A 26,486-nucleotide genomic window follows, 5' to 3' on the forward strand; every position below is an offset into this window, starting at 1 on the left:
TCTCACAATCATATGCGTACCCATTTGCCGTCCCACATAGGACCAAAAAAAAAAAGTATATCCCCATTTGTAATGCTTCATTGGGAGATGGTGTTTCTTGTGTTTCTTAACTTCTACCCTTTGTGGTTCACATCTGCTCATCAACTGAAAGAGTCTCTTCCATAAGATAAAGACATAACGTCAAAGCTCACCTCCACATCTGACGTCTTGTTTTTCCTTTTCCATTTATACCTTCGCACTGATTGATCTCCGTATGGTATGGAAGTGTCCTCAGTTCATGGCCATTCGATGCAGATGGCTATTTGTCCAACAATGTAAAGAATTTCAGGGAGCTTGGACTTGCTGACAAAAACTTCCATACTTTATTAAATACAGCTCAGTACATCACGCCAGGGATGTGCCCACAGAGGGCGCGTTTCGATCTTAACTTCAGATCTTACGGATGAGTAAGATCTGAAGTTAAGACCGAAACTAGAGATGAGCGAGTATACTCGCTAAGGCACATTACTCGAGCGAATAGTGCCTTAGCCGAGTATCTCCCCGCTCGTCTCTAAAGATTCAGGGGCCGGCTGGGGGCGGGGAGCGGCAGGGGAGAACGGGGAGGAACGGAGGGGAGATCTCTCTCTCCCTCTCTCCCCCCTGCTTCCCGACGCAACTCACCTGTCGCCGGCCCCGAGTATACTCGTTCATCTCTAATCGAAACACGTCCTCTGTGGGCACATCCCTGCCGTGATGTATCGAGCTGTATTTAATAAAGTATGGTGGTTGTTTCAGCAAGTTCAAGCTCCCTGAAAATCTCTTCCATAAGAACTGACTTGAACAGTTTTTGCCAATGGTCTATATCCTGGTTCTCTCTTTGGACACATTTTTTATCATTGAAATGTAGGGCTGATCAAATTTACTCAAATCTATTGACGCTCATTGTCTTTAGGATTAGTTCACTGCCTATAAGAGGAGATCAATAGTCCCTCCCAGAAGGTATATGAGCACCTGACATTAGGGCACATATTCCCAGGTAATGGTTTAGCTCATCCTCCACCAAAGTAAAACCCTTTTAATATTTCACAGATTTATCACAAATGAACTCCAGATACTTGTCTGTGAAAAGGTATGTGACAAACTGATATAGCGTTTGCACATTCATGATAGCAGCCGGCACGGTTGAGTTTCCTCTAACAGCAATAGCATCGACATCTGCTTCTAGATGACCTCTCTTCCATTGGACCTTCTTCACTCCAACAGTTAGACCTTGTTGCATGGCAGCTCCTTGGGTTGATGTTCCAGTCTACTGGCAATGGAAACAGTCACAGGATCATCTCCAGCTTCCTCACACTCTTCTGACATGAGAGGAGCTCAGTTTAGGTCAAAATCAGGATAAACATCACTGTAATCATGGATCGATTTATCATCTTGAGAATTCCCCCAAAAATTCAGACTTCAACATTTGCATAATCCTGTTTTTGGAGTGGTACAAATGAGCATGAGCTGAAGAAAGAATGCTAATATATTCCTGTAGGATCAGATATGATACACACCTGTCTCACCCACATAATGATTCATATGATACAAATGTACTACATAATGTTCTACATACCAGACACAACTTTCTGGTATTTTTGGTCTTCAGAACTCAATGGTATTTCAGATATGAAAAGGGAAAGATGACGCAACAAAATCAAACTTGCCACCACGGTTGTCATTACAAGTAACTACAAATAGCTCTGCCACATACTGCCACCAGCTGATATTTGGGTACTACGTTCTGGCTAGGTATATAGCGGATAAGTTGCAAATATAAATGTAGTCTATACATGAATTTGTTGCTGACAAATGGGGAGCAAATCAAATGTTTAATATATCCTCAGGATCGATCATCAATAGTTAATTGCGGGGGACTCGCAGCTCAGGATCCCCGGCGATCAGTTAAAGGGGTTGTCCCGCGGCAGCATGTGGGTCTATACACTTCTGTATGGCCATATTAATGCACTTTGTAATGTACATTGTGCATTAATTATGAGCCATACAGAAGTTATAAGAAGTTTTTCACTTACCTGTTCCGTTGCTAGCGTCCTCGTTTCCATGGAGCCCGTCTAATTTTCGGCGTCTAATGGCCAAATTAGACGTGCTTGCGCAGTCCGGGTCTTCTTCTTTCCTCAATGGGGCCGCTCGTGCAGGATGCCGGCTCCGTGTAGCTCCGCCCCGTCACGTGCCGATTCCAGCCAATTCCAGCCAATCCCTGCGGTCCACCGAGGGAGAAGATCCCGGCGGCCATCTTCAACCGGTAAGTAAGAAGTCACCGGAGCGCGGGGATTCAGGTAAGCGCTCTCTGGTGTTCTTTTTTAACCCCTGCATCGGGGTTGTCTCGCGCCGAACTGGGGGGGGGGGGGTTTGAAAAAAAAAAAAAACCCGTTTCGGCGCGGGACAACCCCTTTAATCGCCCACTGTCTGTGCAGTGTGACCGGATGTTGTCATTGGGGTCACTCACTGAAATCAATAAGAACTGAAGTGGCTATTACACTTGAGAATCCAAACCATGATGTCAGCGTCTGCTCTCATAGATTTCGATGGGAGAGAAGCCCAGCTTTGGCACCTCCAGACCCAACCCATGAGACCATGTACAACTGGTCCGAGCAATCAGCTGATCACCAGGGATCCCGAGCGGTGGATTCGCGGCTATGACTAAATTTATGTCGCACATTTTGCAGGAAAAAAAAAAGAGATATGTTGAGTTTATTCGGTCTTCTAAAGGGTTAATTCGCCATTTGTTATTGTTTTTCTTTTTAATCCTTCTGGGCTGTTATTCAGATAATTCTATTGTACCCGATTAATGTCTTGCGTTGGGCAAATATCTAGATGTTTATGAAGAAATCTGGGCCTATTCCTTAAGGTCTCTTTCACACGGGCAACAGCAATACAGCAGCGGGAGAAATATGGAGCGATGTTGCATCTGTGTTCTGTGCGATATATCTGCGTTATCTCGCAGCGATATCACGACTTTCTAGCGCTCCTTTGCCGGGACTTTTATGGGGGCTTGAAATATAAGCCCTACCCCGAAAATAAGCACTGGCTGTATAAAAAAAAACAAAAAACACAATGTATTAACTAACATGCGATGTCTGCTCAGCCACACATCTCCTCGCAGGTTCCCGGCACACTTCGGTGTAGTTTTTCCCCAGCACTTCCTAGTCAAGGGTTCAAAAACACCACCTCTGATTGGTTACTGAGTGCCATGACTTAGCCAATCACTGCAACGCTCGATGAAACAAATCACAGACATCACATTGAATTGCTGTGATTGGTTCATCGAGCTCTGCATTGCAGTGATTGGATGGGCTGCGGCGCTCAACAATCAGAGCCAGCGCTACCTGGAGGTGGAATTTTTGAACCCCTGACCAGGAAGCGCTGGGGAGAAACTACAGACAACAGTGCCGGAGCTTCGGGAGAAAAAGTGCGGCGGAGAAGACAGCGCCTGTTAGGTAATGTATTGTGTCTTTGTTTTTTTTAATACAGATAGGGTTTATTTTAGGGCTCAAACAGCAGGATTTCCAACTGTAAAAGTTGCATCGCACGACAACCCCGTTTTTGTGCGCTTAAAGCCTTTCCTCGTGTTGCATCCTTAAAGGGGTTGTCCCGCGAAACAAAGTGGGGTTATACACTTCTGTATGGCCATATTAATGCACTTTGTAATGTACATTGTGCATTAAATATGAGCCATACAGAAGTTATTCACTTACCTGTTCCGTTCCTAGCGTCCTCGTCTCCATGGTGCCGTCTAATCTTCAGCGTCTAATCGCCCGATTAGACGCGCTTGCGCAGTCCGGTCTTCTCCCTTCTGAATGGGGCCGCTCGTGCCAGAGAGCTGCTCCTTGTAGCTCCGCCCCGTCACGTGTGCCGATTCCAGCCAATCAGGAGGCTGGAATCGGCAATGGACCGCACAGAAGACCTGCGGTCCACCGAGGGTGAAGATCCCGGCGGCCATCTTCGCAAGGTAAGTAAGAAGTCACCGGAGCATGGGGATTCGGGTAAGTACTATCCGTTTTTTTTTTTAAACCCCTGCATCGGGTTTGTCTCGTGCCGAACGGGGGGGCTATTGAAAAAAAACAAAAAACCCGTTTCGGCGCGGGACAACCCCTTTAAGGAAACATCGGCTAAAAAGCCTTGCATATCGTGGCTGTATAGACCATGCCACGATTTTATATTCTCACAATGTAGCAGCCTACAAACCATCACTAATGTGAACGAGCCCATTGGAAACCATGGTTTCACATACATGCGATTTCTAGCACAGTCGCATCGTGAGGAACAAATTGCATATGGTGGCGTATGTGTGCGTGCGATAGACAGTATATCGTGACATCTCTCTGCGCTCGGCTACTAATACTAGCCGGGAACAGGGAGATTTTAAATCTCCTGTGCTCCCCAGCCTTCCTGCGCACATGCCCGACATTTGATGTCTGGGGCGCATGCACAGAAGACTGCGTCAAGTCCTGAAAGGATCAGAACACCGTGGGACATCGCGGAGGACAGAGGTGAGTAGTTTCAGCTCCCCTCATGGATCGGATCCGTGAGGGGAGCTATAACTTTATCATTATTTTACTATTTACTTACTTTCATGCGATCACCATTCCCGGTTGGATAACGGCAATAATATGACCAGGGGTCGCATTTCATAGCCCCTCATGACGGCTACAGGTTGTCGGTTACAGCAGGGAGCTGTCACGTCCACAGCCCCCGCGGCTTTAAAACCAAGGGCGAGCGCCTTTTTACGGTCCTGGGGATTAAAGCCCACAAAGCAGGACATAAAAAGACTATAGGCCGGCCACTAAGGGGTTTAAATACCCAAAGTGCCGCAGACAATAAATGTAGCCAAAAAACTTGTTTCAAGCAAAATTGACTATTTATATCTAAATGTACACAAGCCTTCCACTTCGCCATACTCCTGTGATAGATCTCTCAGCAGCAAACTAGTGAGGGTGGGATTTTCAGGCCAAGTGAAAGTATAAATCCCAGCATGCATCTCTGCAACGGTCTTCAGAGTCACAGGCACCTCACCTCCCCGACTGCCTGTTCTGGCGAGTGCATCAGTCCACCAGCGGCTCAACCAGGTAGTCCTCTACCATTTGTAGTTCTTGCTCTATTAGTGTAAAAAGTGGATTCTCCTACTTCTCTCTGCAAATAAAGTCACCCCCAAAACTACGATCAATATGTACATTTGGATACAGATACACATCTGATATATCTGTAGATCCCTCTTGTCCTATTACACAGACACACAACATGTTATACAGGTTACACCCATATATACACTTTGCACATGTTAGGCACACATATAGATCAATGGAGTGGCACCACGCATGTGGAACCGCTGCTCCATTCAATCCTCTTCATGGCACAGTGGGGGGGAGGGGTAGGCACCAAACCCATTTAGGGAAGAGACAGAAATAAAACCTACCTCATCCTCCGTTTCGGTGTCCTCACTCTCCTCATCTTCCTTTTGCAAGCATTCCTCTGAATAAGTAGGTCTAGGATGTTTCTGCAGTTCCGCCTTAGCAGCATCTATACAACACAAAACAGGCATAAATATATTTAGGCCCCCTGTCCACGAGCGTTGTGAAGTCCCGCTGCAGATCTCCGCCGCGGGAGCAGGAGCCGCTGCCGATTCTCCGCCAGTCAGCCCTATCTGATAGATCGGCTGGCCGCGGAGAATCGTGGCAATTCACAGCATGCTGCGAATTGCCTGCCGCGAGCGGAGAACCGCGATGACTCCTCGCTCGGGGACAGGGGGCCTTAAAAGACACCAACATTAAAAACAAAAAGCTTATCATAAATGTAAACAAGCTAAAGAATTGTATCAACTCTAGTTATACATTGTACTTCCTGGGGCATTACACGGTTAGTCCATAACAGTTTGGCCAATCAACCAGAGACGGCAACAACGTGCCAACCATATAAACAACACACAATCAAAAAAGTGTGGTCAGCAACGAAGAGGAGGGAGCCGGCACGCCACGTCCAACCGCACCACCTGCCAATGAGGTTACATTCCACATAGACCGCTACATCTCACACTTAGCAGGACACGTCCTTGACAAATAAAGGTTTGTAACTAAATTCAGCCGCTGTGGAAGTACCAGGGGCAAAGTGGGCAACCAGTGTGTGATGACTATCATACGCACACAAAAGAGCAAATTAAGGTAAAAGAACATTTTGTAGGGACCTTGCACTGCTTCATCAGGCATACCTAGCAGCCACACCTTGTAGACACCCCGCATATATATATTACACTATGCAGGTGAGCGGTCCGTCATCAGAGTGCTCTACCACATATGTATATTACACTATGCAAAAAAACAGGTCCGTCATCAGAGTGCTCTTCTGCATATATATATTACACTATGCAGGTGAGAGGTCCGTCATCAGAGTGCTCTACCACATATGTATATTACACTATGCAAAAGAGAGGTCCGTCATCAGAGTGCTCTTCTGCATATGTATATTACACTATGCAGGTGAGCGGTCCGTCATCAGAGTGCTCTTCCCTATATGTACATTACACTGTGCAGGTGAGAGGTCCGTCATCAGAGTGCTCTACCACTTATGTATATTACACTATGCAGGTGAGAGGTCCGTCATCAGAGTGCTCTTCCGCATATGTATATTACACTATGCAGGTGAGCGGTCCGTCATCAGAGAGCTCTTCCACATATGTATATTACACTATGCAGGTGAGCGGTCCGTCATCAGAGTGCTCTTCCGCATATGTATATTACACTATGCAGGTGAGCGGTCCGTCATCAGAGTGCTCTTCCACATATGTATATTACACTATGCAGGAGAGAGGTCCATTATCAGAGTGCTCTTCCGCATATGTATATTACACTATGCAGGTGAGTGGTCCGTCATCAGAGAGCTCTTCCACATATGTATATTACACTATGCAGGTGAGAGGTCCGTCATCAGAGTGCTCTTCCGCATATATATATTACACGATGCAGGTGACAAGTCCGTCATCAGAGTGCTCTTCCGCATATGTATATTACACTATGCAGGTGAGCGGTCCGTCATCAGAGTGCTCTTCCGCATATGTATATTACACTATGCAGGTGAGCGGTCCGTCATCAGAGTGCTCTTCCCCATATGTATATTACACTATGCAGGAGAGAGGTCCATTATCAGAGTGCTCTTCCGCATATATATATTACACTATGCAGGTGAGAGGTCCGTCATCAGAGTGCTCTTCCACATATGTATATTACACGATGCAGGAGAGAGGTCCGTCATCAGAGTGCTCTTCCCTATATGTACATTACACTGTGCAGGTGAGAGGTCCGTCAGAGTGCTCTTCCCTATATGTATATTACACGATGCAGGTGACAGGTCCGTCATCAGAGTGCTCTTCCGCATATGTATATTATACTATGCAGGTGAGAGGTCAGTCATCAGAGAGCTCTTCCACATATGTACATTACACTATGCAGGTGAGAGGTCCAACATCAGAGTGCTCTTCCGTATATGTATATTACACGATGCAGGTGAGAGGTCCGTCATCAGAGTGCTCTTCCACATATGTATATTACACTATGCAGGTGAGAGGTCCGTCATCAGAGTGCTCTTCCACATATGTATATTACACGATGCAGGTGAGCGGTCAGTCATCAGAGTGCTCTTCCCCATATGTATATTACACTATGCAGGTGAGTGGTCCGTCATCAGAGTGCTCTTCCCCATATGTATATTATACTATGCAGGTGAGCGGTCCGTCATCAGAGTGCTCTTCCGTATATGTATATTACACGATGCAGGTAAGAGGTCCGTCATCAGAGTGCTCTTCCGTATATGTATATTACACGATGCAGGTGACAGGTCCGTCATCAGAGTGCTCTTCCGTATATGTATATTACACTATGCAGGTGAGAGGTCCGTCATCAGAGTGCTCTTCCGCATATGTACATTACACGATGCAGGAGAGAGGTCCGTCATCAGAGTGCTCTTCCGTATATGTATATTACACTATGCAGGTGAGCGGTCCGTCATCAGAGTGCTCTTCCGCATATGTACATTACACGATGCAGGTGAGAGGTCCGTCATCAGAGTGCTCTTCCGCATATGTACATTACACTATGCAGGAGAGAGGTCCGTCATCAGAGTGCTCTTCCCCATATGTATATTACACTATGCAGGTGAGAGGTCCGTCATCAGAGTGCTCTTCCACATATGTATATTACACTATGCAGGTGAGAGGTCAGTCATCAGAGAGCTCTTCCACATATGTATATTACACGATGCAGGAGAGAGGTCCGTCATCAGAGTGCTCTTCCCATTATGTATATTACACTATGCAGGTGAGAGGTCCGTCATCAGAGTGCTCTTCCGCATATGTATATTATACTATGCAGGTGAGAGGTCAGTCATCAGAGAGCTCTTCCACATATGTACATTACACTATGCAGGTGAGAGGTCCAACATCAGAGTGCTCTTCCGTATATGTATATTACACGATGCAGGTGAGAGGTCCGTCATCAGAGTGCTCTTCCACATATGTATATTACACTATGCAGGTGAGAGGTCCGTCATCAGAGTGCTCTTCCACATATGTATATTACACGATGCAGGTGAGCGGTCAGTCATCAGAGTGCTCTTCCCCATATGTATATTACACTATGCAGGTGAGCGGTCCGTCATCAGAGTGCTCTTCCGTATATGTATATTACACGATGCAGGTAAGAGGTCCGTCATCAGAGTGCTCTTCCGTATATGTATATTACACTATGCAGGTGAGCGGTCCGTCATCAGAGTGCTCTTCCCCATATGTATATTACACTATGCAGGAGAGAGGTCCGTCATCAGAGTGCTCTTCCCCATATGTATATTACACTATGCAGGAGAGAGGTCCAATATCAGAGTGCTCTTCCGTATATGTACATTACACGATGCAGGTGAGTGGTCCGTCATCAGAGTGCTCTTCCGCATATGTATATTACACGATGCAGGTGAGAGGTCCGTCATCAGAGTGCTCTTCCGTATATGTATATTACACTATGCAGGTGAGCGGTCAGTCATCAGAGTGCTCTTCCATATATGTATATTACACTATGCAGGTGAGAGGTCAGTCATCAGAGTGCTCTTCCATATATGTATATTACACTATGCAGGAGAGAGGTCCGTCATCAGAGTGCTCTTCCACATATGTATATTACACTATGCAGGTGAGAGGTCCGTCATCAGAGTGCTCTACCACTTATGTATATTACACGATGCAGGTGAGAGGTCAGTCATCAGAGTGCTCTTCCACATATGTATATTACACTATGCAGGTGAGAGGTCCGTCATCAGAGTGCTCTACCACTTATGTATATTACACGATGCAGGTGAGCGGTCCGTCATCAGAGTGCTCTTCCCCATATGTATATTACACGATGCAGGTGAGAGGTCCGTCATCAGAGTGCTCTTCCGTATATGTATATTACACTATGCAGGTGAGAGGTCCGTCATCAGAGTGCTCAATCGCATATGTATATTACACTATGCAGGAGAGAGGTCCGTCATCAGAGTGCTCTTCCGTATATGTATATTACACTATGCAGGTGAGCGGTCAGTCATCAGAGTGCTCTTCCACATATGTATATTACACTATGCAGGTGAGAGGTCCGTCATCAGAGTGCTCTTCCACATATGTATATTACACTATGCAGGTGAGAGGTCAGTCATCAGAGTGCTCTTCCATATATGTATATTACACTATGCAGGAGAGAGGTCCGTCATCAGAGTGCTCTTCCACATATGTATATTACACGATGCAGGTGAGAGGTCCGTCATCAGAGTGCTCTTCCGCATATGTACATTACACGATGCAGGTGAGAGGTCCAACATCAGAGTGCTCTTCCCTATATGTATATTACACTATGCAGGTGAGAGGTCAGTCATCAGAGTGCTCTTCCGCATATGTATATTACACTATGCAGGTGAGAGGTCCGTCATCAGAGTGCTCTTCCACATATGTATATTACACTATGCAGGAGAGAGGTCCGTCATCAGAGTGCTCTTCCCCATATGTATATTACACTATGCAGGTGAGAGGTCCGTCATCAGAGTGCTCTACCACTTATGTATATTACACGATGCAGGTGAGAGGTCCAACATCAGACCACTCTCCTGTAATATACATTATGTTTCTGTGTGTTTTTGTCAAGTAATTTCAAGGAATCCACAAGGCGCTTTCACATCTAAAATACATAAAGCTGGGAGTGTTCCGGCGTCAGGGAAATTAGATTGGGAAGGGTTAATCTAACAGGGGTAAAATAAACCATGGAGAGAAATTTGAATTGAATACGCATATCCCTAGTATTGACTACTGAACTTCCTCTCACTGGTCTTCCTGTAAATCCGCCTTACATTTTATGAGGGCCTTGGACTCTCCAAAATGCTAAATAATAACTGCGGCCAGTTGTGGCCCTTCTGACCAGACCCATTTTTCAAATCTGACTTCTCACTTTTAGTGGAAATATCTTCGGAGTACTTTTATTTATGAAGGCGATTTTGAGGGGTTTTTTTCGTGACGCATTGAACTTTATGTTAGCGTGGAATTTTGGTTGATACGTTTTGCGTTTATCTATTTTAAAAAATGTCTAAATTTAAAGAAATTTTTGAAAAATTAGCAATTTTCCAACTGACTTTTTCTGCTTGTAAGACATAACAATACCAGGTAGAATAGTTTAGAAATAACCCGTACCAGATGTGCGCTGTATGTTGGTACCATTTTGAACGCATCCTTTTATGCATTTTGGATGGGCTGGTACATATAGTGCAGTTTTTTGTAATTTTGATGAAAATATCCAAAATCCATTTCTTAAGGGACCAGTTCAGTTCTAAGGTGACTTTCAGAATCCCATATCTCAGGAACTTCCATAAATCACCCCATTTTAAAAAGTGCACTCCTCAACGTCTTCTAAACGGCATTTATAAATTCTGCTAAGGCCGGGCTCATACCATAAGAGTAGAATGCTGCATAGGTCTCACATTTAACAGCTGTGGATTCGGTGCTGGTCTGGCGTACCGTCGCGTATGGCAGCAAAAATTGGATTTTTTACTTAACGTAAAATCCTTTTCTTGACCAGGATATTGGGGATACAGAATACAGTGGGTAGTGGCTGCCACTAGGAGGCCCCATAAAGATTGAACAGAAGTTGACTCCTCCTGTCAGCTATACCCCTTTCTGCCTGCTGCAGAACCCAAGTTTGTCAGCAAGCAGGGGTAGAAGTCCTAGCGGAGAAGCACAACCAAAAAACGTAAAAACACATGACCGTGAAACACAATAACACGGTACAAACAGCATGATACTAGTAACATCATGTGAAATCTGAGAACCAGGGGCTCCAGCAGGGAGCAACATAACCTGGTATCCCAATCAAGAGAGGGTGCTGTATCCCAGATATCCTGGTCAAGAAAAGGATTTTAGAGTAAGTAAAAAAAATCCCATTTTCTTGTCAGGAATGTCGGGAATACAGGATACAGTGGAATGCACGCAAGCAGTCTCCTTGGGTGGGTATTATAATGCGCGGTTGCTGTCAGACCACAGCTGATTGTAGAACCCTGTGGCCGAGGGCGGCATTAGCCGATGCTGCCACATGCGCCCTGTAAAATTTGGTGACGGTGTGCATAGAGGACCATGTAGCAGCCTTACACCCCTACGCGGTAGAAGCCCCATGGCGCACTCCCCATGATGCTCCAACAACCCTGGTCGAGTGAGCAGTCAGTCACAAGTGGGGGGTCTGCCCCTTCGCCCGATATGCCTCAGCCACCGCTAAATGAATCCAGCACGAAATCGTGTCCTTGGAGGCGGCTTGACCACAAAGTGCTCCCTCGGGAAGCACAAACAGGGCGCCCGAACACCGTTACAAGGTTCTCTGTGCCAAGTAAATTCTCAGAGCTTGGACAAGATCGAGCTTGTGAAGGGCCCTCTCCGTCCGATGCATCAGCTGGGGAGAATAAGAGGGCAACACAATGTTCTCATTGAGGTGGAAGGCTGAAACCACCTTTGGCAAAAAAGAATTGGGACGCAAGACCACTTTATCCTGATGAAAAAGCAAGAACGGTGGTACAGTTAAAAGTGCCGCAAATTCCAACACCCTCCGAATGGAAATGCTGGCCACCAGGAATACCACCTTGACGCTCATCATGTGAGGTGACAATTCCACAAGGAGTTCCAAGCGATGTAGCTGTAGAGCATCCAATACCAAACCGAGATCCCACAGCAGGAGAGGTGAACGGTACGGTCAAACCATATGTGCCACCCCCTGTATGAAGGTGCGGATAGATGGAAGAGTAGCCAGCGGTCCCTGGAACAAGAATAACTGGATCTGTGAATCCTCAAACTCTCAACATCGCGTATTCAACTTCCACACTGTCAAACGCAGAGTTGGTAAATACTGGGGGGGAGAGGGGCCCTTGCAAGAGGAGATCCTTGCGGAGTGGGAAACGCCATGGCACGTCGACGAGCTGATCCATTAATTAGGCGTGCCATGCCCGACGTGGCCAATCCGGAGCAATGTGCAGCCCCGGAATGCGTTCCCTCTTGGTATTCTTGATGACCCTGTGCAACAAAGGGAACGGTGGGAATAAGTACGGGAACTGGAACCCCGACCATGGAATGATGAGGGTGCCCACTGCTAAGGCCCAAGGGTCCTAGGACCTCGATATGAACTGTGAGATCTTGCGGTTGAGCCTGGAGGCCATGAGGTTCATGTCTAGCCATCCCCAACGATGACAAAGTTGCTGAAAGACATCTCGTGCAAAGTTGAGAATCGACAGATAATTTGCTCGAAGCTCCAGGACATTTATTGGGAAACACGTTTCTGCAGTGGACCACAGGCCCTGGGTCGAGTAAGGGGGAAGCGTTCCCCACCCCCAGCCTGATAGTCTGACATTGCTGGTGATCACCTTCTAGTGGAGGAAGAAGAAAGACTGACCCTGGAGTATGAGAGGAGATGATACCCACCACTCCAGGGAGCGGCTGAGCAACCAGTGATCTGCTGGTTCTGGCTTATTGGGACCTTGTTCCAAAGAGAAAGCAGGCTTCGCTGCAGATCCCGCAAGTTAAATTGCGCAAAGGGTACGGCCACCATGAGACCCAAGACTCTCATCGTATGCCGGATGAACACTGAGCATGGTTGGCAAAGGCTCAGAACCTGACACTGAAGCACCTGGTGCTTTGCAACTGGTAGAGACCCGCGTGTCTGCACAGTATCCAGGGTCATCCCCAGGATTTCCAGACATTGTGAGTAGACAAGCGATGACTTGGCATAATTCACCTTCCAGCTGAACAGTTCCAGAGTGAGTAAGTAGATGTGCAAACTCTGAGTTGGCCGTCCGCGATGGACCCTTGAGGATATCGTCTAGATGGGGTATGGCTATGATTCCCCAGGAGTTAAGGAGTTCCATTATGGCTGCTAGTACCTTGGTGAAGACACTGAGAGCCGTTTCCAACCCAAAAGGGAGGGCCCGGTACTGGTAATGTCTGCCTTGAATGGCAAACCACAGGAATCGTTGATGCATTTGTTGAATCAGAACGTGTAGATACGTATCGTGGATGTCGATGGATGACATGAATTTGTGATGGTCCAGGAACGCTATGACCAAGCGGATGGACTCCACGTGAAAATGCCACACCTGAATGTATCGGTTCAGCCGCTTGAGCTCCAGTACTAGACAAACTGAGCCATCCTTCTTTGGCACGATGAACAGGTTTGAGTAAAACCCTGTAAAGCGCTGGCCTTAAGCGCGGTAGGACTGGAATTATGACCTGCGGCGCCAAAAGATGGTCGAAGGCCCCAGGAGCTTTCTGGCTTTGGTGGGGCATCTAGGAACGGGAGATGCAACACAACGAGCCGATGTAGTACTGATAAACTTGATGGCATAACCGGAGATGACGATCTCCCGAACCCAGGCGTCTGGCACAAACTAAAGCCATGCGGACTGCAACCTTGCCAACCGCCCCCCTACCATGAGGATTGGCAGCGGACAACCTTCATGTGGAGAGCTTGGAAGAAGAGGGCTTAGCAGAGGAAGCAAACTGCTGTCACACAGGGCGCAGTTTGTAGGAGGGACGTTTCCTTTGCTCCTGTGCACAACCGAAGCACAGTCAGATGAGTGCGGACTAGAGTGATGAAAGGACGTGTGGCCCTTGGATGCGAACCTAGTATGTTTTGGTCTGTTTTGAGGTAACAGACTGCTCTTTCCCCTGTAGCCTCCGCAATAATCTTGTCCAGCTTGTCCCCAAACAAGCAGAAACCCAGGAAGGGAAGATTAGGTTTTTCTTAGAAGCAATGTCTGCATCCCATGCCTTCAGCCATAGGAAGTGGCAACCTATCAATGGCGATGCCGAGACACATGCTAAAGGTCATGCGGCATCTAGGGTGGCCTCACAGGCAAAACCACCGCCTACCTCTAGTTGCTCGAGAAGCGTTTCTGTGTTGTGGAAAGGCGTACGCAGAGAGGCCCTCTCGAAGTTGTTTGGCCCATGCGACAACACTGTGACCTACCCATGTTGCTTTGAACACCGGTTGGTCAGCGAATGATGCGCCATCCAACACAAGAATGGAGACATGCTTGGATAAGCGGGCAATCGACGGGTCCACCAGAGGGGAAATAGACCACTTCTGGAGCAAATCCTGCGGGAAAGGGTATAAAACATCAGAACCTTTCAACTTAGCAGGATGTCTGTCAAGCTTTTACCCATTCCAAGACTCCAAAAAGACGCTGTGGTGGCTGGACCGTGAACGCATGGAGCGCTTGTGTGGTCTACCGCAAGAGGGCTTGCCACGGTCAAACCTATCCACAATGGAAAGAACCACCTGAGTCAGGGGTCTTAAGCATTCCGGTTTGGCGGTGGGTAGCAGTTGAGAAGCAGCACCAGTAAAATGTGATTTTGAGTGAGGGGTCGCAAGGGGTGGCTGCCGTGGAGGGATGCAGGCTTTGCAGAGCGGGGTTACAGGGCCATGGGAGAACTGCTTCTGACAACCGTTCACATGCATAATAAGTGGGGAGACCAGGCATAGTCTCGGCTTCCTCAGACCTCAGTGACAAAATGGTAGTAGGAAGTCTAGAAAAATACTACCAGAACAATAAGCGGTTAACTTGTGCTGCATAATGGCCGCCTTACCCACTGTAGACCAGCAGCTGGAGTCCGCCGAGAATGAGCCCGGCAAACTAGCACCACCATGAAGCTTATGCAATAGCAGCCAGCAGTGAGAAAACGGGGATGCAGGGGTGGAGGGGGAAGCTTGCATCCCTGCACTAACCTGGGGGGCGGCTAAACCGTCTGGGTGCACCTGTAGCCTCTGTATGCTGATGATCTCGTGCAGCTTCCACCTTGAGCAGGCAAATGGAGCCTGGGACTCCTCTGTGTAGGTTCCACTGTACGCGCCATCCAGGGCGTGCATCTTCCAAGAATACAGGGTGTTCAGCTCTGGAGCACAGCTCGTCTGGACAGCAGTGCCGCAATCATTTTCAGGAGTGCGGAAAAACAAGTAAGCTACGAGGCTGCTTGTTTCCCACTTCCCCATGGAAATGATAGGAAGACTTAAGCCCACAAATTCTGTATCTTGGCAAAATAAAAAATTCTTCTCACAGAAATTTGAGAAACATGTCTGACCTCCTTGGACATAAATCTAAAACTGGCTGACTTTCCCCAGTAAGCAGGAAGGGGTATAGCTGACAAGAGTAGTCAACTTTTGATCCAAGCTTTATGTCTAGAGATGAGCGAACGTACTCGTCCGAGCTTGATACTCGTTCGAGTATTAGCGTGTTCGAGATGCTCGTTACTCGTGACGAGTACCATGCGATGTTCGAGTTACTTTCACTTTCATCTCTGAGACGTTAGCGTGCTTTTCTGGCCAATAGAAAGACAGGGAAGGCATTACAACTTCCCCCTGCGACGTTCAAGCCCTATACCACCCCCCCTGCAGTGAGTGGCTGGCGAGATCAGGTGTCACCCGAGTATGAAAATCGGCCCCTCCCACGGCTCGCCACAGATGCATTCTGACATAGAGGAGGGAAAGTGCTGTTGGTGCCGGAGCTGCTATAGGGAGTGTGTTATGAGTATTTTAGGCTTCAAGAACCCCAACGGTCCTTCTTAGGGCCACATCTAACCGTGTGCAGTACTGTGGAGGCTGCTTTTTGCAGTGTTGCACTTTTTTTTTTTTTGTAAATCGGCCGTGCAGAGCATTGCGCCCTGCAGTAATTACACATACTCCAGGGCCAGTAGTGGTGGTGAGGCAGGGACAGAAGACATATATTTATTGAATATAGGCAGTGGGCCTTTCCAAAAACATTTGGGAAAAAAAAATCTATTTTGGGCTGCCTGTGACTGTCCTCAGTGTACTGGGTCTGTGCTGGGTGTAGTTGTCCTCCTAATTCATACGCAGCCAGCTAAGTGTTACAGCAGGCTTGCGCAAAATTATTTCCTGGCGTTCCGTAAGTGAAGTCAGCCTCCAACCACAGGCCAATAAGCAGCACATTTAATTACAGCGTTCTGTTTCTGCACTACTGGTAATACACCATGCTGAGGGGTAGGGGTAGGCCTAGAGGACGTGGACGCGGGCGAGGACGCGGAGGCCCAAGTCAGGGTGTGGGCACAGGCCGAGCTCCTGATCCAGGTGTATCGCAGCCGACTGCTGCGGGATTAGGAGAGAGGCACGTTTCTGGTGTCCCCACATTCATCTCACAATTAATGGGTCCACGCGGTAGACCTTTATTAGAAAATGAGCAGTGTGAGCAGGTCCTGTCGTGGATGGCAGAAAGTGCATCCAGCAATCTATCGAACACCCAGAGTTCTGCGCCGTCCACTGCTGCAACTCTGAATCCTCTGGCTGCTGATCCTCCTTCCTCCCAGCCTCCTCACTCCATTACAATGACACATTCTGAGGAGCAGGCAGACTCCCAGGAACTGTTCCCGGGCCCCTGCCCAGAATGGGCAGCAAGGGTTCCGAATCCTCTCCCATAGGAGGAGTTTGTCGTGACCGATGCCCAACCTTTGGAAAGTTCCCGGGGTCCGGGGGATGAGGCTGGGGACTTCCGGCAACTGTCTCAAGACCTTTCAGTGGGTGAGGAGGACGATGACGATGAGACACAGTTGTCTATCAGTGAGGTAGTAGTAATGGCAGTAAGTCCGAGGGAGGAGCGCACAGAGGATTCGGAGGAAGAGCAGCAGGACGATGAGGTGACTGACCCCACCTGGTTTGCTACGCCTACTGAGGACAGGTCTTCAGAGGGGGAGGCAAGGGCAGCAGCAGGGCAGGTTGCAAGAGGCAGTGCGGTGGCCAGGGGTAGAGGCAGGGCCAGACCGAATAATCCACCAACTGTTTCCCAAAGCGCCCCCTCGCGCCATGCCACCCTGCAGAGGCCGAGGTGCTCAAAGGTCTGGCAGTTTTTCACTGAGAGTGCAGACGACCGACGAACAGTGGTGTGCAACCTTTGTCGCGCCAAGATCAGCCGGGGAGCCACCACCACCAGCCTCACCACCACCAGCATGCGCAGACATATGATGGCCAAGCACCCCACAAGGTGGGACGAAGGCCGTTCACCGCCTCCGGTTTGCACCGCTGCCTCTCCCCCTGTGCCCCAACCTGCCACTGAGATCCAACCCCCCTCTCAGGACACAGGCACTACTGTCTCCTGGCCTGCACCCACACCCTCACCTCCGCTGTCCTCGGCCCCATCCACCAATGTCTGTCAGCGCACCGTCCAGCCGTCGCTAGCGCAAGTGTTGGAGCGCAAGCGCAAGTATGCCACCACGCACCCGCACGCTCAAGCGTTAAACGTGCACATAGCCAAATTTATCAGCCTGGAGATGCTGCCGTATAGGGTTGTGGAAACGGAGGCTTTCAAAAGTATGATGGCGGCGGCGGCCCCGCGCTACTCAGTTCCCAGTCGCCACTACTTTTCCCGATGTGCCATCCCAGCCCTGCACGACCACGTCTCCCGCAACATTGTACGCGCCCTCACCAACGCGGTTACTGCCAAGGTCCATTTAACAACAGACACGTGGACAAGCACAGGCAGGCAGGGCCACTATATCTCCCTGACGGCACATTGGGTGAATTTAGTGGAGGCTGGGACAGAGTCAGAGCCTGGGACCGCTCACGTCCTACCCACCCCCAGAATTGCGGGCCCCAGCTCGGTGGTGGTATCTGCGGTGGTGTATGCTTCCTCCACTAAACCACCCTCCTCCTCCTCCTCCTCCTCCTCCGCAACCTCTGTCTCGCAATCAAGATGTGTCAGCAGCAGCACGTCGGCAGCAGTCGGTGTCGCGCGGCGTGACAGCACAGCGGTGGGCAAGCGTCAGCAGGCCGTGCTGAAACTACTCAGCTTAGGAGATAAGAGGCACACGGCCCACGAACTGCTGCAGGGTCTGACAGAGCAGACCGACCGCTGGCTTGCGCCGCTGAGCCTCCAACCGGGCATGGTCGTGTGTGACAACAGCCGTAACCTGGTGGCGGCTCTGCAGCTCGGCAGCCTCACGCACGTGCCATGCCTGGCCCACGTCTTTAATTTGGTGGTTCAGCGCTTTCTGAAAAGCTACCCATGCTTGTCAGACCTGCTCGGAAAGGTGCGCCGGCTCTGCGCACATTTCCGCAAGTCCCACACGGACGCTGCCACCCTGCGCACCCTGCAACATCGGTTTCATCTGCCAGTGCACCGAATGCTGTGCGACGTGCCCACACGGTGGAACTCTACACTCCACATGTTGGCCAGGCTCTATGAGCAGCGTAGAGCTATAGTGGAATACCAACTCCAACATGGGCGGCGCAGTGGGAGTCAGCCTCCTCAATTCTTTACAGAAGAGTGGGCCTGGTTGGCAGACATCTGCCACGTCCTTGAAAACTTTGAGGAGTCTACCCAGATGGTGAGCGGCGATGCTGCAATTATTAGCGTCACCATTCCTCTGCTATGCCTCTTGAGAAGTTCCCTGCAAAGCATAAAGGCAGACGCTTTGCGCTCGGAAACAGAGGCGGGGGAAGACAGTATGTCGCTCGATAGTCAGAGCACCCTCCTGTCTATATCTCAGCGCGTTGAGCAGGAGGAGGAGGAGCATGAGGAGGATAAGGAGGAGGGGGAAGAGACAGCTTGGCCCACTGCTGAGGGTACCCATGCTGCTTGCCTGTCATCCTTTCAGCGTGTATGGCCGGAGGAGGAGGAGGAGGAGGAGGAGGATCCTGAAAGTGATCTTCCTAGTGAGGACAGCCATGTGTTGCGTACAGGTACCCTGGCACACATGGCTGACTTCATGTTAGGATGCCTTTCTCGTGACCCTCGCATTACACGCATTCTGGCCACTACGGATAACTGGGTGTACACACTGCTCGACCCACGGTATAAGGAGAACCTTTCCACTCTCATACCCGAAGAGGAAAGGGGTTCGAGAGTGATGCTATACCACAGGACCCTGGCGGACAAACTGATGGTAAAATTCCCATCCGGCAGCGCTAGTGCCCGAAGGCGCAGTTCCGAGGGCCAGGTAGCACGGGAGGCGCAGAGATCAGGCAGCATGTACAGCACAGGCAGGGGAACACTCTCTAAGGCCTTTGACAGCTTTCTGGCTCCCCAGCAAGACTGTGTCACCGCTCCCCAGTCAAGGCTGAGTCGGCGGGAGCACTGTAAAAGGATGGTGAGGGAGTACGTAGCCGATCGCACGACCGTCCTCCGTGACACCTCTGCCCTCTGCAACTACTGGGTGTCGAAGCTGGACACGTGGCCTGACCTCGCGCTGTGTGCCCTGGAGGTGCTTGCTTGTCCTGCGGCTAGCGTCTTGTCAGAGAGGGTGTTTAGTGCGGCTGGGGGAATCATCACAGATAAGCGTACCCGCCTGTCAACCGACAGTGCCGACAGGCTTACACTCATCAAGATGAACAAAGCCTGGATTTTCCCAGACTTCTCTTCTCCACCAGCGGACAGCAGCGATACCTAAACAATACGTAGGCTGCACCCGCGGATGGAAGCATTGTTCTCTATCACCATCAAAAACGTGGACCTTTTAGCTTCATCAATCTGTGTATAATATTCATCCTCCTCCTCCTGCTCCTCCTCCTGAAACCTGACGTAATCACGCCGAACGGGCAATTTTTCTTAGGCCCACAAGGCTCAGTCATATAATTTTTGTAAACAATTTTTATACGTTTCAATGCTCATTAAAGCGTTGAAACTTTCACCTGAACCAATTTTTATTTTAACTGTGCTGCCTCCAGGCCTAGTTACAAATTAAGCCACATTAACCAAAGCGATAAATGGGTTTCACCTGCCCTCTTGGTTGGGCATGGGCAATTTTTCTGAGGTACATTAGTACTGTTGGTACACCAATTTTTTGGGGCCCTCGCCTACAGTGTAATCCAATTAATTTTTTGCCCACCTGCATAAAAGCTGACGTTACATCAGCTGTGTTGGGCACTGCAATGGGATATATTTATGTACCGCCGGTGGGTTCCAGGGAGCCACCCATGCCGTGGGTCCACACGGAATTCCCATTGCGGAGTTGTACCTGCCTGTGACTATTTATAAAAAACCGCGGTCTGACTGGGGCATGCAGACACCTTGACAGAATGAATAGTGTGTGGCACATAGGTTCCCCATTGCTATGCCCACGTGTGCAGCTCCTGATGGCGGTGGCACAGGATTATATTTCTCATTGCTTCTGTACAGCATTGTGGGCTATCGCCCCGCCCCTTTTAAAGAGGGTCGCTGCCTAGCCGTGCCAACCCTCTGCAGTGTGTGCCTGCGGTTCCTCCTCATGGCAGACGCACTTATAAATAGACATGAGGGTAGTGTGGCATGAGGGCAGCTGATGGCTGCGCAGGGACACTTTGGTGTGCGCTGTGGACACTGGGTCGTGCGGGGGGGGAGGGGGGTTGGGCAGCATGTAACCCAGGAGAAGTGGCAGCGGAGTGTCATGCAGGCAGTGATTGTGCTTTGTTGAAGGTAGTGTGGTGCTTAGCTAAGGTATGCATTGCTAATGAGGGCTTTTCAGAAGTAAAAGTTGTTGGGAGGGGGGGGGCACTCTTGCCGCTATTGTGGCTTAATAGTGGGACCTGGGAACTCGAGATGCAGCCCAACATGTAGCCCCTCACCTGCCCTATCCGTTGCTGTGTCGTTCCCATCACTTTCTTGAGTTGCCCCGATTTTCACAAATGGAAACCTTAGCGAGCATCGGCGATATACAAAAATGCTCGGGTCGCCCATTGACTTCAATGGGGTTCGTTACTCGAAACGAACCCTCGAGCATCGCGATAATTTCGTCCCGAGTAACGAGCACCCGAGCATTTTGGTGCTCGCTCATCTCTATTTATGTCACCTCCTAGTGGCAGCTACTGTATCCCTGATATTCCTGACAAGAAATTTTACTGCGTGTGACAGAGTAATTTTTAATATATATTATATACACACAGTCAGTAACATTTCAAAGAAGGTGAAGGAACTAGGAGCACAGGTGGTCTTCTCATCCATCCTCCCAGTGAATGGAGCAGGATTCTAGAGGTGAACAACTAGCTACGTGGATGGTGCCATCAGCAAAGATTTGGATTTCTAGACCATGGAGTGAATTACCTATATGATGGATTGCTTGCTAGAGACGAGTTGCACCTTACAAAAACAGGTAAGCATATATTTGGTGGGTGCCTTGCTTCACTCATTAGGAGAGCTTTAAACTAGAACAATGTGGAAGGGTAAGTAAAAGGCCAGGTAAAAACATAGAGCTAATTAACACATTTGAGAACCTTGCTATTAGAAGTGAAAGGGAAGAACAAAAACAAAAAATTCAGAAAGAAAGGAGTAAGAGACATCGATCACAAACTAAAATGTTTCTTCACAAATGCACAGAGCATGAGAAACAAACAAGGAAAATTGGAGCTCCTAACACAGGAAGAGAAATATGATGTCATAGGCATCACGGAAACATGGTGGAATAATACACATGATTGGAATACAAGGCTTGAAGGATACAACTTATTTATAAGAAACAGACCTAAGAAAAGGGGTGGAGGTGTTGCGTTGTATGTTAGGAAAACATTCATCTCCACAGAGATTCAAGCTTCAGAGCATGGGAGTTCTGTAGAAACTGTTTGGGCAAGAATACAAGGAGAGAACAGCAGAAAGGACACCATTGTGGGCATTTACCATAAGCCGCCTGGACAAGCAGAAGATATGGAGGAACTCTTTCTACATCAGATGGCCAAGCTCTCAAAAAAGCACGGCATAGTGATCATGGGAGATTTTAACTATCCAGACATTTGTTGGGAATCTCTCTCAGGTAAAAGTAATGGATCCAACAAATTCTTATCCGCTCTCACTGACAACTTTATCTTCCAAAAGGTAGAAGAGAAAACACGGGAATCTGCTATCTTGGACCCAATTCTTACCAACAGGGAATAAATGGTTGAGAAAGTAAGGGTGGCTGGAACCTTAAGAGGCAGTGATCATGCTATCCTTGGATGTTGGATAAAAAGGGGAGGAGGACCTGAGAAAACTTAGACCTCAAGGTTGGATTTCAGAAAGGCAGATTTTAGAGGGTAGGAAGAATCCAATGGTTGGATGTTCTCAAGGACAGAAATGTCCAAAAGGTTGGGAAAATTTTAGCGAAATTAGATTCTCAAAGCACAATCGTTAACAATCCATAAAAGAAGAAAGAATGGGAAGCATTTAAAGAGACCAGGATGGATGAGCACAGAACGTGCACACATGTTAAAAACGAAGAAAAAGAGGTTTATCAAATGGAAAGAGGGGGGGAATAACTAAAGAAGAATATAAAGTGGTCTGCAGAAACTGTAGGGCAAGTGTCAGAAAAGCTAATAATGAATTGAGACTTGCAACAGAGGCCAAAAGCAATAAAAATGAATTTTGTGGGTATGTCAAAAGCAAAAGAAAAAGTCAAAGATGCTCTTGGATGCTTACAAGAAGAAAATGGTGAATTGGTTAAGAATGATGTTGAGGAGGCCAAACTTTTAAATTCCTATTTTGTATCAGTTTTCTCTCAGAAAGCAGATGGAACATCAACTGATCTTCCCTGTGCTGTTGAGGAAATAAAAGAATGCAGGCTATCTATAAGCAGAGAGATGGTAAGGGAACACTTAGCTAACTTAAATGAATTCATGTCTCAAGGTCCAGATGAATTACATCCTAGGATACTAAAGGAAGCAGCGGAGGTAATTTCTGAACCACTCACCATAATTCCTGGAGAACAGGAGAAGTCCCAGAAGATTGGAAAAGGGCAAATGTTGCCCCTATCTTCAAAAAAAGGGCAGAAGGTGGATCCAGGAAACTACAGGCCTGTGAGCCTGACTTGTAAACTGGGAAAGATCTTTAAACAAATTATTAAACAGCATGCATGCAAATACTTGATGAAAATGGAGTAATTAATCAGAGCCAGGTGGATGCAGTAGATATAGTATATCTTGACTTTAGTAAAGCATTTGGCAAAGTATCTCATACCATACTTAATGAAAAAAATGACCAAATATGGGATTGACAAGGCAACTGTTAGGTGGATTCACAACTGCCTGAGTGATCGTACTCAAAGAGTGGTCATAAATGGCTGCACATCTAAGTGGAAGAATGTAGGCTCTGTCCTAGGCCCAGTGTTGTTCAATATTTTTAGAAATGATCTGGAGGAGGGAATTGATGGGAAACTGATCAAAGCTAGGAGGGATAGCCAATACGGGGAAGAGAGAGAGAGTATTCAAAAAAATCTAGAAAAGCTTGCACAGTGGGCAGCAACTTACAGAATGATATTTAACAAGGAGAAATGCAAATGCTACATCGGGGCAAGGAGGACAGTGAGGGTGATCAATGAGTGGAACAGGTTACTATGGGAGGTGGAGAGTTCACCTTCAATGGAAGTGTTCAAACAAAGGCTGGGATGATTTAATGAATCCTGCATTGAGCAGGGGGTTGGACCTGATGATCCTGGAGGTTCCTTCCAACTCTACCGGTCTATGAGTCTAGGAGGTTGTCAGCTTTTAGACACAGCTGAAAACCCAGAGGAGAAGCGTTTTTTTTAACCCCTTCTGCCTTCTCCTTTCCCGGGTACATAGCACTCAATGAGCACTATGTACTAAAAAGTGAAAGTGGAAGTATTTCTTCCAACATGCAACCTTGCAATCATGTGACTGTCGGGTCCCCCTGTTACAGCACAGATGCAGGGTTCTAGTAGACTCTGATCATCTCTGTTAGTGACTACTGTCACTACTGTAGAATGTTTTCCCTGTAACTGGGTATCCTATGGATGTCCCAGCTGCACTGGAAAAGTGTGAAATAAAAATCTTTAACCCCTCCAAAAAAAGCTAAAAACCGGAAAAGGAAGTCAGTGCAAAAAGATATTTTTAAAAAAGCCCTATATGTCACGGGAAAAAAATGCAGCACAAATATTTTTGATATCTGAAGGAAAAAAATAGGGCAGTAAAACTACCACATAGGTGAAATTCCTAAAAGGCGTATGGTCTGTTAGGACCAAAGGAGCCTGATCCTTAAGGGGTTAACAGGAATCTGGATGCCCGGACAGCGGCTTCTTATGGAACAGAGCTGTGCCATGCTACAATCAGCAGTTGATGCCAAAGTCACCACTCATCTATGTTGCGAGGATAAACCGAAGAGGATGCTTCGGAGCATCCTCTACATCGCTGGCCTCTGACTACCCTCTCTGCTTGTGGTCAGCACAAGGTCTTACATCGCTGCTAGCACTCCCTCAACAGGTACTGAAAACAAACAAATTCTGTTTTAACCCTTTCCAATCCAATTTCTATCCTGGTTTTCCCAGGGGGGCTTAGTCTTTTTCTGCTGTTATACAACGGTGCTATATGCTGGCTAAAGCCAGTACTGCATGAGTTGACCCGTTGGATTGGCTCCGACAGCAGAGAGGCTGGCAATATCCAGTAAGAGAACCCCGACGGACGTCTTTCAACATCGGAGCTGTACAGCCTTAAATCATTAGGTCTTTAAATGTCAGACAGTGGATTGGAAAGGGTTAACGGGATAGGCAAACGTGACGTGAACAGGCTCATAACAATGAGCAGAGTCTCTTTCCTGTGCACCCTCCCTCTACCAGTGTGGAATATCCTTCTGATAACAGTTTTCCCTTGCTATATAACTTATTTGTTCTCTTGTTATTTTCCTCTTTTTTGACAGGAGCTTAGCCACCCAAACCACCTCCCGGCGGCCAATGGGCAGTATTAATACATAGTATCTTGATAAGGTTTAAAGAGGTTGTCCAGTTGGAAAAAGATGGCATATCCTCAGGATAGGTCATCAGTAGATCGCCGGGGTCTGCCGCCCAGGATCCCTGAGCCCAGCTTGGCACCGCAGGCCAACTTCCAACTGAAATCAAACCACTTGCTTCAATTCTGCATGAATTTCTACCAGACCATGAGGATGAGATTTGGAGCCGCGGGTTTTGGAGCGGCTTGGCCGCACGCTTTTCCGTTGCGGCCGGTGCTCCCAAAGAGGAGAGAGAGGCCGCAATGGAGAAAAAAAAAAAGAATGGGCATGCTGCGGCCGGCGAATCCGCTCCGCAACGTCGGCTTTGCCACAACAGATTCGCCGTCCTGTGTGGACGAGATTTCTGAGAAATCTCGTCCACATGGTTGACTAATCCCGGGATTAGCGGCTGCAGGCGGGTTTGCCGCAGCGAAATTCCGGACGGAATTTCCGCGGCAAATCTGCCCTGTGTGAACCCAACCTAACAATTCTGAACAATTTGTTTTACATGTAGAAGACCGCATTTAGCGCCATTCTCTCCCTGCTTAACGACCAGAATGTTTCGGTCATAAATGACCAGGCAATTTTTAGCAATTTTGCTCATGTGGTGCTTTGGAGGTCTTCAATTTTATTATTTTTCTTGCTTTTAAGGCTAAGGTGCACATCGAGTGAAAATAAAAAGTTTATAGTTCTTTATATTCAAAAAGGAAAAAGAATAAAAAAAATTGATAGATTCACACTAAAAAAGTGTAGAAGTGGGCTCCCTATTTTGTTCCGGCCTTGATTTCTAATACCTATAGCCCGGGATTACTGGGGCAGCTGTGGAGATGGGTTGGAGGCAGTGGTGTTGGTTGTTTTCCTACTCCTAATATATGTATGTTTCAGTTAATGATTTTTAAGTGCTGCGGAATACAGAGGGGATCAGTCAGCACTCAGGTGAAACGCAGGTAGTCCATGTATTTTGGCAGCAATAATAGATAAATCCTCACATGATTTTAGTCACAGTACACATGGGTTAAAGGGGTTGTCCCGCGGCAGCAAGTGGGTCTATACACTTCTGTATGGCCATATTAATGCACTTTGTAATGTACATTGTGCATTAATTATGAGCCATACAGAAGTTATAAGAGGTTTTTCACTTACCTGTTCCGTTGCTAGCGTCCTCGTTTCCATGGAGCCGACTAATTTTCGCCGTCTAATGGCCAAATTAGCCGCGCTTGCGCAGTCCGGGTCTTCTTCTTTTCTCAATGGGG

The 26,486-nt window shown here is 47.9% G+C and overlaps 1 protein-coding gene across 4 annotated transcripts in view; it reads right to left on the bottom strand.

Moving 5' to 3' along the window:
* Positions 1 to 26,486, bottom strand: part of LOC136588118 (oocyte zinc finger protein XlCOF7.1-like) — a 137,269-nt gene that overhangs the window by 27,892 nt on the left and 82,891 nt on the right. For all 4 annotated transcript variants that reach the window (XM_066587094.1, XM_066587095.1, XM_066587097.1 and 1 more), the window contains exon 8: positions 5,453 to 5,556. In XM_066587094.1, coding sequence (XP_066443191.1) covers positions 5,453 to 5,556 — 104 coding nt within the window. The remainder of the gene's footprint in view (positions 1 to 5,452; positions 5,557 to 26,486) is intronic.

This window comes from Eleutherodactylus coqui, chromosome 13 (genome assembly GCF_035609145.1).
Source record: "Eleutherodactylus coqui strain aEleCoq1 chromosome 13, aEleCoq1.hap1, whole genome shotgun sequence".
NCBI classification, from domain to species: domain Eukaryota; kingdom Metazoa; phylum Chordata; class Amphibia; order Anura; family Eleutherodactylidae; genus Eleutherodactylus; species Eleutherodactylus coqui.